The sequence below is a fragment of the Plecotus auritus genome (genome assembly GCF_963455305.1).
Source record: "Plecotus auritus genome assembly, chromosome: 5".
Classification (NCBI taxonomy): Eukaryota; Metazoa; Chordata; class Mammalia; order Chiroptera; family Vespertilionidae; genus Plecotus; species Plecotus auritus.
The window spans coordinates 56,665,664-56,683,304 of record NC_137776.1 but is presented as its reverse complement, the minus strand read 5'-3'; the positions used below and the strand labels follow the sequence as shown (position 1 = coordinate 56,683,304).

At 38.0% G+C, this 17,641-nt stretch overlaps 1 protein-coding gene across 1 annotated transcript in view; it reads right to left on the bottom strand.

Moving 5' to 3' along the window:
- The window catches only part of FAP (fibroblast activation protein alpha), a 78,189-nt gene extending 74,925 nt beyond the window's left edge, over positions 1 to 3,264 (bottom strand). The window contains exons 1-2 of the mRNA XM_080669385.1: positions 3,107 to 3,264; positions 2,687 to 2,771 (exon numbers count right to left, since the gene is read on the bottom strand). Coding sequence (XP_080525511.1) covers positions 2,687 to 2,771; positions 3,107 to 3,112 — 91 coding nt within the window. The 5' untranslated portion in view covers positions 3,113 to 3,264. The remainder of the gene's footprint in view (positions 1 to 2,686; positions 2,772 to 3,106) is intronic.
- Between the last annotated feature and the right edge of the window lie 14,377 nt (positions 3,265 to 17,641).

Sequence of the window (17,641 nt, the reverse complement as noted above, 5' to 3'; positions counted from 1 at the left end):
GACTGGGCTGATCAGGGGAAGGCACCGCCCCCATCACCCTGCTGCTGCTGCCACTGCCTGCCACCAGGGCTCACAGCTACCTGAGCCTCGGGCCTCGCAGCTGCCTGAGCCCCAGGCCTCACAGCAGCTGTGGCTTTGTCCGGATGGATGTCTGGAAGATGTCATGCTAATTAGCATATTACCCTTTTATTAGTATAGATGTACTTTATAATATACATTTATGTACATGTTATACATGTCTAAACTTAGAGAGAAGGTAAGGATTGGGGTTATAAATAACTAGAGGCCTAGTGCACAAAATTCATGCATGGGGACTGGGGGCGAGGGGATCCTCAATTCAGCCTGTATCCTCTTGCAATCTGGGACCCCTTGGGGGATGTTAGGCCTAAACTGACACAATCCAGGACGCTGCATGCAAAGTGACCATACTTTTCATACAGGTGAAAGGCATCTTGCTGTTGTATGGGCAGCTACATTTTTTTTTTGCCGTGATTATAAAACGTAGTACACAACATGATCCTTCTGAGGCAGCAGTACCATTTTCCCCATCTTATGGGTGGAAAAACCGAAGCAGAGAGAAGTTAAGTAATTGGCTTTGTCATGCAGTTATAAGTGTCAGAATCAGGGCTGATCATAAAATGTGCAAGCCAGAGTCCATGCATGTCATCGCTGCATCATCCTGTTTTTTCAGTGTTTGAGTTTTAATTTTTAAATCTAAGAGACTGTTCCCAGTATATAGGCTAGGGTCCCTAGGCCTGGTTGGTGATCAGGGCCATCTGTGGGGCAACTGGCGGGCGGGGTGATTGGGGGGCACCCACCTTGGCTGGCAGCCTGGCGCCACCCACCAATCACCGCCGCAGGTCGCCTCCCTCCCAGTCAGGGGAAGTTCCTGTGTTGAGCATCTGCCCCAAGGTGGTCAGTGCACATCATAGCGACTGGTCATTCCACCATTCGATCGATTTGCATATTAGGGTTTTATTATATAGGATTACACAAATACCTATGTGGGTGTATACTTATATATTATTTGTAAATGTGTAACTATAGTATATTTCCCATTAGAAATTATGGCTCAAATTCCAAAGTGCAAAGTGGAAAGGCAAGCCATCCTTGCCTGTGGACATGGAAGCAGGCTCACAATTTAGTCCATACACTTTCATCCTCAGAATATTCATTTCTGAGGGAGCAACATGTTGATTTCAAGTACTGGGAGTTCCTTTTAAAATCAGGAGCTAATTCTGAACAGATTGACATTCAATGGGTCAATGTGACCTAATATGTCACCTGACAATTGCTGGCAAGAGGGAAATATGGTTCCCAAGCCACTGAGGTAACACACTGATCTGGAAACAATTTTAACTTGAAAAAATATAAAAAATATGGATGCACACAATACCTCTCAACAGCCTAAGAATAATTGTGTGTTGGCAGAGAGCAGGAAATGGATTGAAGATTAACACTGAAGATACAAGTACAATGCCTTCATCATATTGGTTAACCCAGCCTTGGGCAAACTACGGCCCGCGGGCCGGATCCAGCTGTTCTATCCGGTTCTCTTGCTCTCCCCTCCGCTCTTTTACTTTGAATTTATATTAGTTCATACAAACACTCCATCCATGCTTTTGTTCCGGCCCTCCGGTCCAGTTTAAGAACCCATTGCGGCCCTCGAGTCAAAAAGTTTGCCCACCCCTGGGTTAACCTCTTCATTTTGTAATTCTGTGAAAATTCCATGAGCATTTTGAATTTTTCAAAGTATTTTCTGTATTTTAATTTTTAAAGCAATGGGTCATTTAGGACTCCTACATTCTTTAGCTAAAGATTTGTCATTGAGTTTCCTTTACTGACAGTTAACTTTTAACCAAAGGTATTCCCCACCTTAGCTATTATAAGCTTTTAATAATTGTTGCTACACACTTTTCCCTCAAAGCACACCTGTTGTGTTTTTCCCCTGGTTCAGAATTTGAGCTTCTTTTCATAACTTTTACAGAAACATACCTTTAATATTGCGGATAATGTATAGACAGAGTCTTAATTTAAATTTAAACTACCCTCTATCAGTCCATAGTATCTTCCAACTTTCAGCAAAGGGAGGTTGATGTTAATCTAAACCCTTTTTAAAAGAATTAATTTATCACTAAACATAATGCTTGTTTAATAGTATTTTGTTTTCTAATTTAATTGTTCATTGCTACTGCATTTAGAACAACAATTTTAGTTTTTCTATACAGCTATACTCAAGATCTCTATTCTAGACCACCTTCCTAAATTTTTGAAAAGACTCATAATAAAACAAACACAAAGCCATAGTTTCTGTTTTAACTTTTCAATTCATACTCAGTTTTACTTTCCATGAGGCAATCCGTGAAAGCAACGTTAGTCAAAAATATTGTCTCTAAAGGTCTGTGAAAGCTTGTAATTTAGTATATATTTTGGGAGGTGTGGGAATGATACAGAAAGTGCTTAGGTTTTTCTATTGCTGAAATAATATTGGAAATCTCTTTCTTCTCCTGCCTTAAATTTCTCATGATTTCTGGTTGCACAAGAACATATCTGTGAGCTTATAAGTCTTCATGGAAATAACAGACTTACTTTGGAAAATAAGCACTTTGGAAATGTTCAGTCACTCGTGACCATGTGTTAGTGCGTTTTCCAAGGCTGACAGAGCAAATTAGAGAAAAATTCTTACCTCTCAAAGGACGTAAGACAATGCACATCACCAATAAAGCAAGCACTGCAGCGGTGGCAATTCCAAATACGATTTTTAACCATGTCTACATAAAATAAAAATGAATTAGATATACATACAGTTTCTGCTAAGTAGTAGAAAAGGCAAGATTTTGTTTGCCGTTAAATCTTAGTTCTCCTTAACACAAACTTTTGATTGTCTTCCGCTGGTCTGGCTATAATTGCTGGAATTTTTCCAGCTCCACACAGACAAATGTTTCTACAGTATATTTAGAATAATCTCCCAATCTCAACCCACTCCAGGAAGTACATACTTATGGACAAATCCTCACCTTCTAAACAATATAAAACATTGTTCGCACTTAATTCTAATTCTGCCAGCCCTCATTCTTTAGCAACACCTGAGTTTGCATATACTAACCTTCATTTTTCCAGATGTTTGTGAAAGTCAGCTAATTCTGACTTCGGAGTGTGGGTCACTGCATCTGTGAAAACCGTTGAAAGGAAGCAAGTCTGTCTTTGGAGTTGGAAGCTGAAGCTAGGACAAGGGTTTTTTCTTTCCACGGACTTTTCAAAACCGTGCCAAATTTCAAAAGATTTCTGTAAAATTAGAAACAGATTTTGGGGGCGTTCTTGGCCTTGAAATGAACTGTGAATGGCTTAAGGGAGGTTTTACAGCCTTCTCATCCTTGTAAATTCTACACCAACATCTGCTTACGTTGACAGACAGAGGTTTTTAAACCTTTTTTTTTTTTTTTTTAACAAGTTTAGTTTTATGTTTCATTTTCTTCTAGAAATCTCTCACCGATTACTTTGGCAATTTATTGAGTTTCATATGACCTTTCTATTTGCAAGCAAAAGAATTAAAATAACACCAACTTTCAGGTATGTACAGTACACATATTCTAATTTCGAGGAGAGAAAGAAAAATCACAGCCACGAAAGATTTTGTGAGAAATATGCCATGTAACTGTACTTTTCTTCCTCTAAAACACTGTGAGGTACTGCAGACAGAAATGTTTTCCTTTCAGCACAAGTTCTTTGTCCATATAGCACCATATGCACTTCCAGTAAATACAGAAGTTTAAAAATTCAACTGTCTAAACCCACGGCTGCTTTCCTTTAAAGAAATAAAATGCCATCTGGTGAAATTTAGTATGGGTTAGGTGTGTATGCACAGGCCAGAAAGATGGAAAGATCAGGAAGAATAATTTACCAGCAGACCTTTGGAAGAATGGAAATGGCTTTGCAAAAGTGATATTTTTGCTTCCATTTCAGAATGTCTTCTGAGAGAGGAGAACATTTAGCAATTATAAAGCCTTTAAAATAAACACAAAAACATTTGAAAAGAGAAGGAAGCCATATGTACAATTCCATTTTGTCTAAATCCACCTAATTGCAAAGCAATTGCTCAATATGACAGATCAGTAAAATGGGTGAGTGAATTGAAAGCATAAATACAACAGGGTCTAGGAGTACTCTGGCTGGTTCAATGCAATTCACATGGATAGAGCCTGTGTTCCACACAAACAGTTAGTTATTAGCCTTCTGTGTCTTTAGTTTTTCCACCAAGAGTTTTCTTCTTTGGAAGTTTATAATGTCCTTAACCTGACTAAAACAAACTTCAGGGTGACCTTTCAGGGACTTTTTCTGGAAGATCGTGAGGAAACGTTACTGAAATCTGTTGCTGTTTGTTTTTGTCCACTGGTGTGGCTATCATGGGAGGCTTTCTCCAACAAACAGCAGGATGGTGGCTTGTGAACTTCCTCTCAGACATTCTCTAGACAGCCCTCCCTGAATTCCAGTCTCATGAAAATTCTGTTGAGGAAAATGAGTCATTAAGCACTTATTGGCAGAAGGCTGTAGCCACCCTGCTTCTACATGAGGCCCCTCCTTTGCAGTTGATGGGGCCAGCTCTTTACAAACTGAAGCAGTCATTAAGCAGTCATTAAGAGCAATATCCAAGTCATGCTATATGCCAGTAGGTATCTCCCTGTGATGGTGAGATCCTCAAATCTAAGGGAAAAGCCACCAGTCAGGTCCCAATGAACTGCTCCCATGTGGGATCGCTCAAGTTGACTGCCTTCTTTGGAAAATTCACACAGCATGTTCTCAGAAGTTCTGTCCCAGCCTGCCAAAGCCCCACAGTCCACAGTACTTTTTAGTGGGTTATTTCCAAGACTGTATGCTCTGAAGAAAAACCGACTGTAATAAATAATTAAGGTGTCATTAAAATGGGTACTATTTGCTCTAACAATTAAAAATGCACTGACATGAGACTAGCCCGTGTACCACTTAGTATTGCAGCCATGTGTGGGCATCCACAGGTGACTCATTTAACAGGTCCCATGAAGAAATCAGGGTGCTTTAAGAGGGACAACTTTAAGTTGAAACTGTGAGGGGGGGGGGAAACTCTAAAACATGTTTATTTTGTTTTGTTTGGGTTTGTGGGGGTTATTCTGGTGATCCAGTATAAGCCAGGAATCGTCAGTCTACAAACCTGCAAATCTATGCCACAGACACAGCCTTTTCCCTTCGTGAATGTGCTTTTTTCCCCTTGAGTCTCATTCCCACGGCAAATTTTGATTTTAAAAGAGAATTGCTAATAATACTATAGCATAATGAATATCTTAATGATGGTAAGTTCAGACAGTTTGGCTGACTGATGGGAAAATTATGCAACTTCTTTAAGAAGTCCATTATAAGACAGTAAAGGAACTGGGAGAGCAGGAGACAACTTTTGGTAGCACATCTCATGTCATTTCATAAGGTCAGGCCACTTAGCTTACAAGAGATAAATCATGTGCTATCATAAAAAAAATAATAAACTTGCGCTGACCTAACATGTATGCATTAACATCTTTAGCCTTTACATAAATAATTTCCTTTTGTGCCAAAGAGACAACATCAGGGAAGATAATGACTACAAAGTAAGATTTATGGATCAGAAAATAGGAAAGACATTACAACAAGGGGTATAGTCCTCACTCAAATATCACCTTTTCAAGGAGGCTGAATCATTCATTTAAAATTGACCGCTCTCAAATTGCAGTTTTTCTTAGCTTCCTCTTTTTTCCCCCTACAGATTTTACCACTTCTCAATATCCTGTAATATGCATTTATGTATATATGTATGTACATATTTTTTACTGCTTACTCCTCTTTGCCCCACATATAGCTCCATTTTTGGCTTATTTCATTCATACATCCCAAGGATATAGGACCAATGATTGGCATAAAATAGGTGCTTAATAAATATTGCTGTCTAAATGAATAAGTGAGGGAGGGAAGGAAGGAAGGAAGGAAGGAAGGAAGGAAGGAAGGAAGGAAGGAAGGAAGGAAGGAAGGAAGGAAGGAAGGAAAGAAATAGAGGAAATGGACCTCACTCCCTGCTTACTATAGGCCCAAGTTAGATAACACTTAAGGAGAGCATCTCCAGGTGTGTCCATTAAACTGTCAAGCTTATTATTACTAAACAATTATATATTAACCATTGTTACCTAACAATGGTCATTTAATCCTTGTGCTACTGCTTCAGGGTGTTTTTCAACATGAATTGCAGTTTTGTTCATTATAGCATGGAGAATTAGTAATAGGAGACTTTACTGCAGCTATTCATTTACTTTTTCCTGAGAACTAAGGAAAGATTACCAGCTATTTATGAGAAGTATCTGTTTATGGATTAGTAAAGTGAGAATTAGTTGAACTCCTTGTCTACTTCCTTTTGACATTCTAATTAGCAAAATTTCAATGAATACATAATCTAATTTATTGCTGTGTTTCATTCTGATACTTTTTCTAGCAACTTGTAGTTTAAACTATACTGTATAAAACAATAGTACCAGTATATTATACTTAATTACAAAAGCAACCATTTGATTAAATTCTAGGAATGCTAGAGATCTAGAAAAACTCTTTGTGCCATTCATGTGCCAGAATTATGGGACTTTTTTTTTTTTTTTTTTTTTTTTTTTTTTAAGCCCAGCAGGACTTTATTGGCTTCACACTCCTTCTTAATGGAGTTGATCATCCCATTGGTGGAAGAACCCTGAGAGGTCACTGGACTGCTGCCACCAAGCTCAGACTCAATTTTCTTAGCCAGCTGCCTTCCCGGTTCCTCTCTCCATTGGTTAGCAGGACCCACAGACACCAACATAGGGATGTAAATATAAAGGCCAGAAAGGTGGGACTTCCAGGAGGAAGAAGAGAGAAGTGGAGGCTTTAGAAGATCATGTTATCATAACCTGCACACTGCTCTGCATCTCTGAGCAATCAGGTAGGCACTGGAAAGCTAGCAAAAGGAAGATAGTAGTACTCTGTCAGTGTCAGGAAATGTTTGGGCTACTGTATCATGCAGCTGACACCTTCTCATTTGGGGATAATTTCTCATGCTTCAATGCGGTGCTGTTGGTGAACAACAGTTTTGATCATACCCTTTACTCAGTTGTCACTTTGGCCTTTGGGAAAGACTCTATATGCAAAAAGAAAGATGAGAGTGAACAGAGGGAGGGTCAGAGAGAGTTCACATGTGAGGAGGTATAATTACAATACACAGAAATGAATCAAACCTGACTCCTGCTTTTCCCCCTCCTCAATTCAAACACTGATTATAATCTACTTCATATTCTCTCTTAAACTGGGTTCCTTGGAAACAGCCTCTGAGATGGAGAGATGCAAGCAGGTTTTGGGGGAGATGGAAAGTGGGTGGGGGGTTGAGAAGTTGTTCTTGAGAGATACACCTGTAGGGAACTGAAGAAGGCAGGATGGGGCAGAGGGAGACACTGAGATGCAGTAGAATTGCAAAGTGGTCTTAGTTTACCTTACAGGGCCCTCAGGAGTGTGATGGCCCTTTAGCGTTTTCCTAAATGGAGTAAAGGGGGACCGGCTTGTGTTTCTTCATCAGTCATTTGGCTTCGGCCACTCTCAAGAGGGCATAACATTAGGGGTGGCAGTTCCCCAGAGCCTAAGGTAATACCCAGAGAGATGGGCAGCTGTGAGCCTTCAGCAGCCATACTCCCACGCTGGGGAGGCGGGAGGAAGTGTCTTGGCCCTGAAGGAAGGATCTGGTCAGAGAACCATGGTGTCCATTATGGATTCTCAAGTAATTGTTTTATCAGATATAGAGATATGAACAACCAGGAAGTTAAGAGAAAATGAGAATCCAAAGTTAGGTAATAACTTGCAAGAAAACAATTGGAACTTCATATTTAAGCTGAATTTTTCTATGATTTCTTAAAATAATAGAATGTCTAGAATTGCACTATTCACTACAGTAGCCACTAGCCAAATGTGTTTATTGAGCATTTGAAATTTGGCAAGTTCAAATTGAGATGTGCTAGACGTGAAAAATACATACTAAGTTTTGGGCACTGAAGAAAAAATAATGTAAAACATCTTATTAATAACTTAATATTGACAATATGCCGATATGATATTTTTATTTTATTGAGTTAAATAAGTTATTAACTGTAGACAGCACCTGGGAAGGCACATGGGCATTTCTTTAATTATTGTCAGCTGAACCCAAGGCGACAGGCAAAGCCGAGTCTTGGATACACATTTACCAAAAAGGCAGATGTGTTATCAGCACTGACTCTTACCTTTGCCCAGGTGTCCAGGAGTGGGCTTTGATATGTAAATCCAGTCTAGCACTGGGAATGAGGGAATGAATAGGACCTGGGCCCACCCAAGCTCCTTTGATCCTAAGTTTTTGGTGAAACCCCCTGTTATTTGGGATATAAATAAACACGGCTCTGGGTCCCTGTCCCTCCATCAGAAGAGGACGGTGGTCCCACCCGGTCCCAGCTTTTTCCTTCCATTTTGTGTCTTGTCTCTTTCTTTCTTTTATTTCTCATTCCCCAGCTCCTCTACTCAGGAACTGGACCCACTCTCTAGCCACGCTGGATGTGGAAAAGAGAGAAAATAGTTACAATTAACATTAATCTCATCCTTTTTTCACTTTTTTAATGTAGCTATTGGCAAGCTGAACGTTAGTGATGTGTATCACACTATAGTTTTATTAGGTAGAGCTAATCTAGAATAATCATAAAGTCTGCTACAGCCTGAGACAGAGCAGCACTAGAAGGGAACACAGAATAAGGAGTGAAGAAACCATCTTTCCAGAAACTTACTTCCCTGCCTTACTGGAATGGTAACCCAAAAGCACCATACTTAGTTCTTGAGAGACCAAGATAGCACGTGGGTCACACAATCTGTCTGTCACCATTGGTAGAGTAAGAATGGAAGTAGGAAATAGACAAGATTCCCTTTGCTATTCTTCTTAGGACTCAGAGCCTTTGGGAAGTAACGGGTTTGCTTTATTCAAAAAGCAGGAGCTTCTGACTCATGTGAAACCTTGTCCTCAGGACAAGGAAATTGTATCCACCACAGCTCAGTAATCCATTGGGTGGACTAGGAAACAGCTGGAGCTCAGTGAGCAAGTTCTTGGGTGAAATAACAGTTACTCCATGTGCCAGGACTATGACCACCACATGTGGCGCTAGATGCCAACAAGCAGAACTGAGTCATATTGAGACCAAAAATGAGTTAATATAAAGAAATTTCTTGTGTTTGTTTCTATCACCAACTGTTCTGTACTTTTGTATTTATTTTGTTTATTGGCATCAATTCCATGCCAACCATGTCTTCCCATAGCATGGTTTTATTTCAGCGTCATTCAGAACCATTCATTCCTTCCATTCTCACTGCCATTAACCAAGTCCACATTTTTATTACTTCAGCCTGAATGACCGCAACCAGCTCCGTCCTTAGTTTTTTTTTTTTCCTTCCAATGTTTCTCTCTTTATTTTGACTTAGCCTGCTAACTCTTTATAGGTCATCTTTCCAAAATATGTCACTCCACTGCTCAAAAGTTAAAATGACTTCATTTTTGATTACGCAATCAAGCTCAGACTCAGTGTGACATTCCAATAAATATGCAAAATATGTTTATTTTTTCTCCTTCTTCCTCATTACCTCCATTTAGAATGCACTTGGTACTCTTCTTCCCTTTTAAAATTATTTTAAAGAAATAAGAATTGAACAAATACCTTATTCACTCTAATTCAGAAGCTTTTCTCAGTTGATCCCTGAATTTCTGAATTCTACAATACCTATAATTTATACAAGTGTTGTATTCTCATCTTTTTTTCTGATAATTTTGTGCCTATAATCATTGAACTCAAAATGAATTTGTTAATTCCCCAAGGTCAGAGGTTGCAACTTATACCCCAAATCAAAAAAAGGGAAACTAATATTTATTGAATGATTTCCTTTCATCCATCACTGCACAATGCATTTACCAATTGTTATCTGGAATTTTCTGTATCCACTTTTCCTGTGTGTGCTCAGCATTTCCATATTGCCCTGCCAGTGGCCCTGAGGCCTGGTGCCAACTAGCAACCAACTTAAGTAGGTAAGTAGCAGATTTACTGGTGTTTGGGGACAATGATGGTGGAATTTCCACAGATAATTTCTATGTGGGCTGCAGCCTCCTGCCTTGCTCCTGGGACTCCTGCTCTCTTCCACATTTCTCCCTTCCTCTCCAGTGCCTCCTAACTCATCCTGTTTCATGCAAAACAACTCATCTATCTCTTTAATTACCCAGGGAGCCATAAGAAGGCCTTCAAAACTAAACACCGCTGTTTGGGGCAGGGGTTCTAAAACAGAGACAGTTCTTTTTCTCCTTGAGAGGTATGCTCCCAGTGTTAAGTAATTGTTTTCTCTGTAATACACATGTTTTCTCATTTAATCCTTTAAGCAATTCATTACATGGTCTTTCATGCAAGGCAGGAACTTTTGGTTTCACTACTATATTATAGAAGTGGTTGTTTGGATTCAGAAAGCAGAGTACATTCTGTCCTGTTTCTAATTCTCTGGTTAGAGAATTGGTCAGATTCATTTGAGTCATTTCCTGTGTGAAATACAATGTTTACATATAAGAGTCTTTGGCTATTTGAAAATGATAACTTTTAATGAACAAATTCTCATATTTCTTTAGAGATAGTGTATGAGTCTTGGTTCATTCTGGTTGGAGAAACCACAGAGTAATTTGAACAGATAAACTTTAATATAAGTAATTATTAAGTATAAAGGGATTACAATAAGAGGATTAGCTAATAAGAAGTAAAAAGAACTCTAAAGAGTCTAGAAACAGCAGGGGTACAAAGCAGCCACTTCCCTGGTGGCTGAGATAGCGCACCCAAGGCTGAGATTCAGACCATATGGGACAGGACAATCATAGGTATTAACAGCACAGGAGCTGCCCTGGTGCCCCCAGAATCTGCTGGATGTCTGCTTTCTGGAGCTTGCTGGAAACGTGCCCATTGGGTGCCATGAAAGCTGTTCATGCAGAGTTGTCTCCCTGGAGACAAGCTACCTAAAACTGCCTGAGAAGATGCAATTGCTGCTCACTTGAGCACTGCCGGCTGCCATGCAAGGCCTTGGTGCTGGAGAAACCACATGTCCTACAGGGACCAGGCGCCAGAGAAACCACCAGCACTACAGAAGCTTGCCAAGCAGGCCCACCAGAACCAGGAAGCAAAACCTTTCTTTCCTGCAGTCTTTCCAGCACCTTCTACAGACAAAGTTTAATGTCATGCCAGCTGGCAAAGCCAAAATATTTAAAGGGCCCAGATGCATATTTAGGAGCAAATAAAAAGGTTGAATTTGAAGATGAAAGGCAATAAATTGCTAACTGGCACTCCAGGGACTAAAAATGTTAGTGTGAATATTCACAAAAAATTCCCCACTTCCCAATGTACCTTTCTAAGGTGGAAAAGCCATTTGTGGTTTGGGCATTTATCAAGACTAAGAAAAGGGACAGTGAGAAAAAGAAATAACACAGTAATAGCATACTGACTTACATTATAAAAGAGACTGGGGAAAGGAGTAGAAAAGGCAGAAAGGAACACAGGATGATTTTAGGAAGGTAATGTTAAGGATTTGGGAAAGGAAAAAGAAGTGGTGAAGTATTTCTCAAGTATCATGAATAATTCTTTGGGAAAATAAGACTTCAAAAAGATTTTAAATTATTTGTATAATATTCAATATACATTTGGACTTTTGCATGTCAGAAATATTTAAATGACTTTTTAATTAATTTGGGTGTTGATGTTGGGTTTCTTCTAGATACAACCTCTTCCTGAGAGAGGACCAGCTTTATTTGGGTTACACTGGACCAGAACATTTTAAAGCTTTTTGAATCCTTCAAATTTTTAAATATTCAGATATTTTCCTTTTACAAACCAAAGAATAAATGTAACAGAACTTAGTCTCATATATTGCACATATTTATTAAATCAGCGATTTGCAACTGGTGTGCCACAGTATTTTTAAAACATGCAATACCTGACTATTTAATCGGGGGCGCTAACCTCTTTTCCCTTAGCTTGTCAAATAAAAGAAATGACAACAGCCAACACAATAATAGCCATCTGGTGTGAACGACTCAAAAGTATACTTATTTATTTATTTATTTATTTATTTATTTATTTATTTATTTTATTGTCACATGGGCAAACATCTCCATTTCAGCCAGTTCTAATACTACATGGCAATCCTCTTATCAGTTTCCAATTAGTCATTTTTCCTTCCTCAAACTTGTTTAAAAATCTTTATTACTTTTCTTATGTCCCCATGTCCATCCTTAAATCCAAAGCCCAACTCAGCAGATAGCCTAGTGATCGATGCCAGGTGAATGTATCCCACCAGCCGTCTACTTTTGTACCTTTACACTTAACTGTATCTTTTATTCAGTTGTTTTTCTGCTGCTTCAGAAGCAGCAGCTACCCTCTATCTAACTTTAACCTTTTCCGGTGCTCTTAGTCTCATTTTCTTCCTTGTTCCCGAGCATTTTGTTTCAACCGTTATACCCTCTTCTCTTCCTCTTGAATCTTGAATTTCTCCCTGTGTCTTACTCCTTGGTCTATAAACAGGCTTGAAACTGAATCCTTTAAAAAAATTATTCCCATCTATTTTCTTTATTTTTTAAACACTGCTCATTTAAAGATAATCTATGCTTATTACATCTATTTCCTCTCCCCCCACCCCAAATTCACTCTTTGTTGAAGCTTATTTACAAGGCTTAATTGGTACAGGTGTTTTTCTTAGTCTAATCACTTAGTTCAGTCAAATTGGGTACCTAGTGTAAAACATATTGAAAACATTTTTAAAGTATACTAACAATTGGGTATTGTGAACAAAGATGTGCATGCCACCAACTATCCATCTCTCCACCTACCATCCTGTTTCCAGAGCAATCTACGGTTGTCTGACATTTTTTTCCTCAGTAGCTATCGAGTAATGACCTTCCCTGGGCCAGAAGATGACTTTGCTGCACCAGTTGCTGTGGCCTTTGTCTAGGAGAATGTTGGAAAAATAGGATTGGGTCTCAAGGCATCTTTGAAAAGACTGGATATGATTGGAGCACAGGCATCTCACAGTCTTCCTCCTACCTCTAGCTCCATTCAGAGAAGTCTTGACCTTTCCCCATGACTGTTCCTCAGTCAGAAGTTGGCATCCTCCTTCATTAGTTTATTTCCTTTTCAAACCCTTTCAGAGGAGCTGAATCTTATTAATACTAGTTTCACTATTTCATAATTACTTAGGTAAATAGAGTTTATACTATTTTTAAATAAAATGTTATGTTAAGCTACAAAATTATCTCAAACTTATACACTTTAAACAAAATAATATTTTATTCTAAACATAATTAGAATGACTTTTTCTTTTTAATGGGAGGTCATCATAGCAATATTTAATGGTAAAATTCTCTTTTATGGATTGTCAGGTGTTCCCCTTTTTTCTTATCTCTACACTCTTCAACCTCAACATCCCCATGCCCAAGATGGGATTACCCCAAAAAGGACTTTAAGTAACCACCTGGACACTCTACAATCTAATACCATCATCTTTCTGTCATTCCTGTTGAAAATAATCTCTCCTTCTCCTCACCTCTGGCACCATATATTATTGTCTTCTGTATATTATTGTCACTTATGCACGTGACAAATCTCTGTAAATGAATCCTAAAAGCAAGACCCTTTACTCATTAGTAAGTAAATGATCCTTACTATTGTGTAAGAGAATTTGTGGGCAAGATCTTTATTTTTCTCACTACTTTCTTTGCCTAAAATAGAGTACCTTACAAATAATATGACTTTAAAAATATTTAATGAATGATTTTCATCAAATACTGAAAATGTGAAATAAATAACATTTATTACATACTAGAGGCCCTGTGCACAAAATTCATGCACGGGTAAGGTGCCTAGGCCTGGCCAGCGAACAGGGTCGATCAGGTTCCCGGCTCCCCACCTCCTCCTTCCCTCGCTCCCTCAGCACCCCACCGCCACTGGTCGCCTGCCATGTTCTGCACCACCCCCTGGTGGTCAGCGCACATCATAGCAAGTGATCGAACTCCCAGTCTCCCTGTCAAATTCCAGAGGGGACACTTTGCATATTAGCCTTTTATAGATATAGGTAGATATAGATATAGATATATAGATATAGATATATAGATATAATATGTATACACCTGTTAAATTTATTTTTGCTTTTTCATTTCTCATTTCTTTGTCTACATATTTTAGTGTATCTTTTTATTTTCTTTGCTTCTATTTCATTTTTTTTTTCATTTTTTAACCTTCATTTTCTCTTCTTTTACTTCTCAGGCAAAAACATATTTTACATGGAAGGAAACCTTTTGTCTCTTATTTGAGTTTTACATGTTATCTCAAAATTAATGAGTGATAAAAATAAAATACTAAACTAAGTTGTTTATTACAAAATTTATGGAACCTTAACTGATCTTTCCCATGAGCTTAGTGGCTTTCAAAAGAAAAAAATATTTAAACTAAACACAAGAAACATCAATGTGTTAGAGAAATTTTTTGGATTCATTTGTTTAATGAAATAAATCCTTTGAAAGTTGTAAGTTGAAATTTTAAAATCAAGAGGTTATTGATATTGAGTATGAATTGTGCAAAGTAAAGTCATGCAATTATATACCTAGGTCAAATGCTATGAAAAAAGTAAATTGAGCAGTAGAAACCTTAGTGTGGTACTGAATTGATACTAATCTCTGGTGGGCAACCCCATTCAAGTTAACATAAATCAGTTGTTTTGATCATTTTAGTAATTTATAAATCCTTATAGCTTAATAAATTACAGTAATTTCCATGACCTGTTAAGATATTCAAAGTGAAATAATTAACCATTCAGCAGTCCATTCATCCTATACAGTCAATAAAATACAAGCCCTCAGAAAAAATAGCAGAAGACAGAAATAGCAGAAGGAGATATTTAAGTTGAAAAAAAGTTCATCTTTGATTTATTATTATATATGTATAAAACTAGCTGAATTAAACATTTAAATTTCTTTCATAAATGTCAAAATGTCCATTTTTGAAATTATTATATAAAAAATAATATACTTTATCAGATTTATTCAACTTAAATAGTGGCCCATATATATTCTAATAATTGCATGGTTATATATTACTTCCTATAATCAGTCTGTCCCTCTTCCCACACTCCCACATAGGATCTGGCCTTTAACTTGGATATAAAAATAATGTACTAAGAGGGCTCACCATTGTCCAATTTCATCTTCAAATGAAATGCGTATGGAATGATTAATTTTGTGTAAAGGGGAACTTAGTAATACTCTGAAAATTTTCTAAAAATTATTAGTTTAATATATTTTTATTGATTTCAGAGAGGAAGGGAGAGGGGGAGAGAGAGATAGAAACAATGATGAGAGAGAATCATTGATCAGCTGCCTCCTGCATGCTCCGAGCCTGCAACCTGGCCATGTACCCTTGACTGGAATTGAACCCGGTGCCCTTCAGTCCACAGGCCTACACTCTCTCCACTAGCCAAGCCAGCTAGGGAAAATATCTAAAAATATATAAAAAATATCTGCAGTGCTTTCCATATGTATTTTATATTTTATAATCTGTGACCTGAGGGGAAAAGTTTAGGGAATTAGAAACAAATAAAATGCAACCACCTCTTATGCTGGACCAAAATTCCTGGACATAAAATCCTCACTGTAGCTACACTGAACACATATTCATAGTGCTCATGTTTCATTACAACCACTATTTACTTCTTGGGATAAACCATCTAGGCTAAATATTGGATGTGGAGGCTTTTTGTTATCAATGTAGGTCTAAAAATTTTCTATTGTTATGCTATACCTACAGCTGTGTTACAACTGCTGCTGCTTTTCTGACCACTCTTACTACTATATTCCATACATTAAAGCCTACTAGGTGCCAACTGCTGGGTACGTTCCATGCCATACCCAAATTCTCATGCCAGTCCCTCTAGGTTGGTATTAGTTCCCTACAGTCTCTGAGAGGTTATGTGACTTGCCCAAATCACAAAGCCAGTGAGGAGTCTCTCCCCACAAAAACTAAGTTACAAAATCGTATCTCTAGTACAACTAAGAATTTCACAAACGGAAGAAAACAAAAGCTTATAGTCATTCCAAATTAACTTCATAACTCTTTGAAGAAAATAAAATAATTTTATTTTTTCTTTATTACTATGACTCATGTAATTGTTTACCAGATTTTGGAAACGAGCCCTTTATCATGCTCAGAGTGAGCATTACTTCCCTTGTATGTTCTCTCCACTCCAGTTCTGAAAAAGTGAACTGTGTTAGATGTTGGGAAGTGACACAGGGGTTTTGTTTTTGAAGAACATAAAGGATGGCTGCTGACGAGGTGGTGAAGAAGGACTTCTAACCATGTGCAAAGGACCACATTTGAGAATGGATCAGGGTGACAAGAAAAGACTGTAGCAAGAGCATTTGGTAGAAAATATCAGTAACACCCGGTAAGCAATTTACTTTGAGGTTGAACATTACTAGTATTTCTCACTCGCTTCCGCATCAGCACGTAAGTGTGTTCAAGTCTCTCACGCCTTCAAAGCAACAATGATGAGCAACTCCAAATCCTCTTTGGCTTTACGTTCAACTGAATTGAAAGCAATACCAGAAGCCTCCTTTTCCCTAAGGCATGACTCTCTGATGTGGGGAATATTAAATTGCAGGGAGAAAAATACCTCTCTTCTAGCATTTTTCACTTTCAGCAATTGCTTATGACATGCACTAAATTCAAGCTATTTATATAAACTGTGAGTTACTGTATTTTAATTTCATATGGTCTGCAATGATATCAAACTTTTGGTATAAAATTTTTACATTTCTTATTCACAAGGTTTACTTGGAAATACATGTTGTTCTAAAATTTCCTGACTTTCAGGCCTTTCAAACCTGCCTTGAGACATGTGACTCTAGCTAGCGTATCTGTTCTGTGAGACCCCTTTAGCTGCCTTCATACTCTGCAAGTGTTAGACAAACAAGGACTTAAAATGAAGACGCCAGGGAGCCAGAAGCATGGACTAGGAGAATGGTGGAGTTATGAGAGACCTTTGAAATCATTTAATCCAATCTCATTTTCCAGGAGAGGAAGCACAGGTCCTATGAGATGAGGTTGAAACAGAGGCCCTGTGACAGGAGGTTGCTCAACGTCGCCCAACTAACTAAAGGTTTTATGGTGACAAAAACTTGGGAATTCCAACTGTAGACTGATGTCTGCATGTCATGAGCACTTTCTGTAAATGACCCTAACATATTATAGGTAGTAAACTGTACACTAACAATCAAAACACTACAATTAGCAATTGTTTTTTAATGAAATACATTGCATCATGGTTTGAGTTTCAGGTACCATCACATATTAGGTTTTATACTATTTGAAACATATATTTTAAAACTTTGAAGTAGAAATAACACTTATTTAAAAATTAGTGGAAAACATAGATGAAAAAACCCTGATATTTGTTGACACCTTAAAAACAGTCTACATATGTTACAGTAGTACATTTAGCTATGTTATACATTTGGTATCTTGCATAGTTTGCAAAGTGTTTTAGAACACAGCAA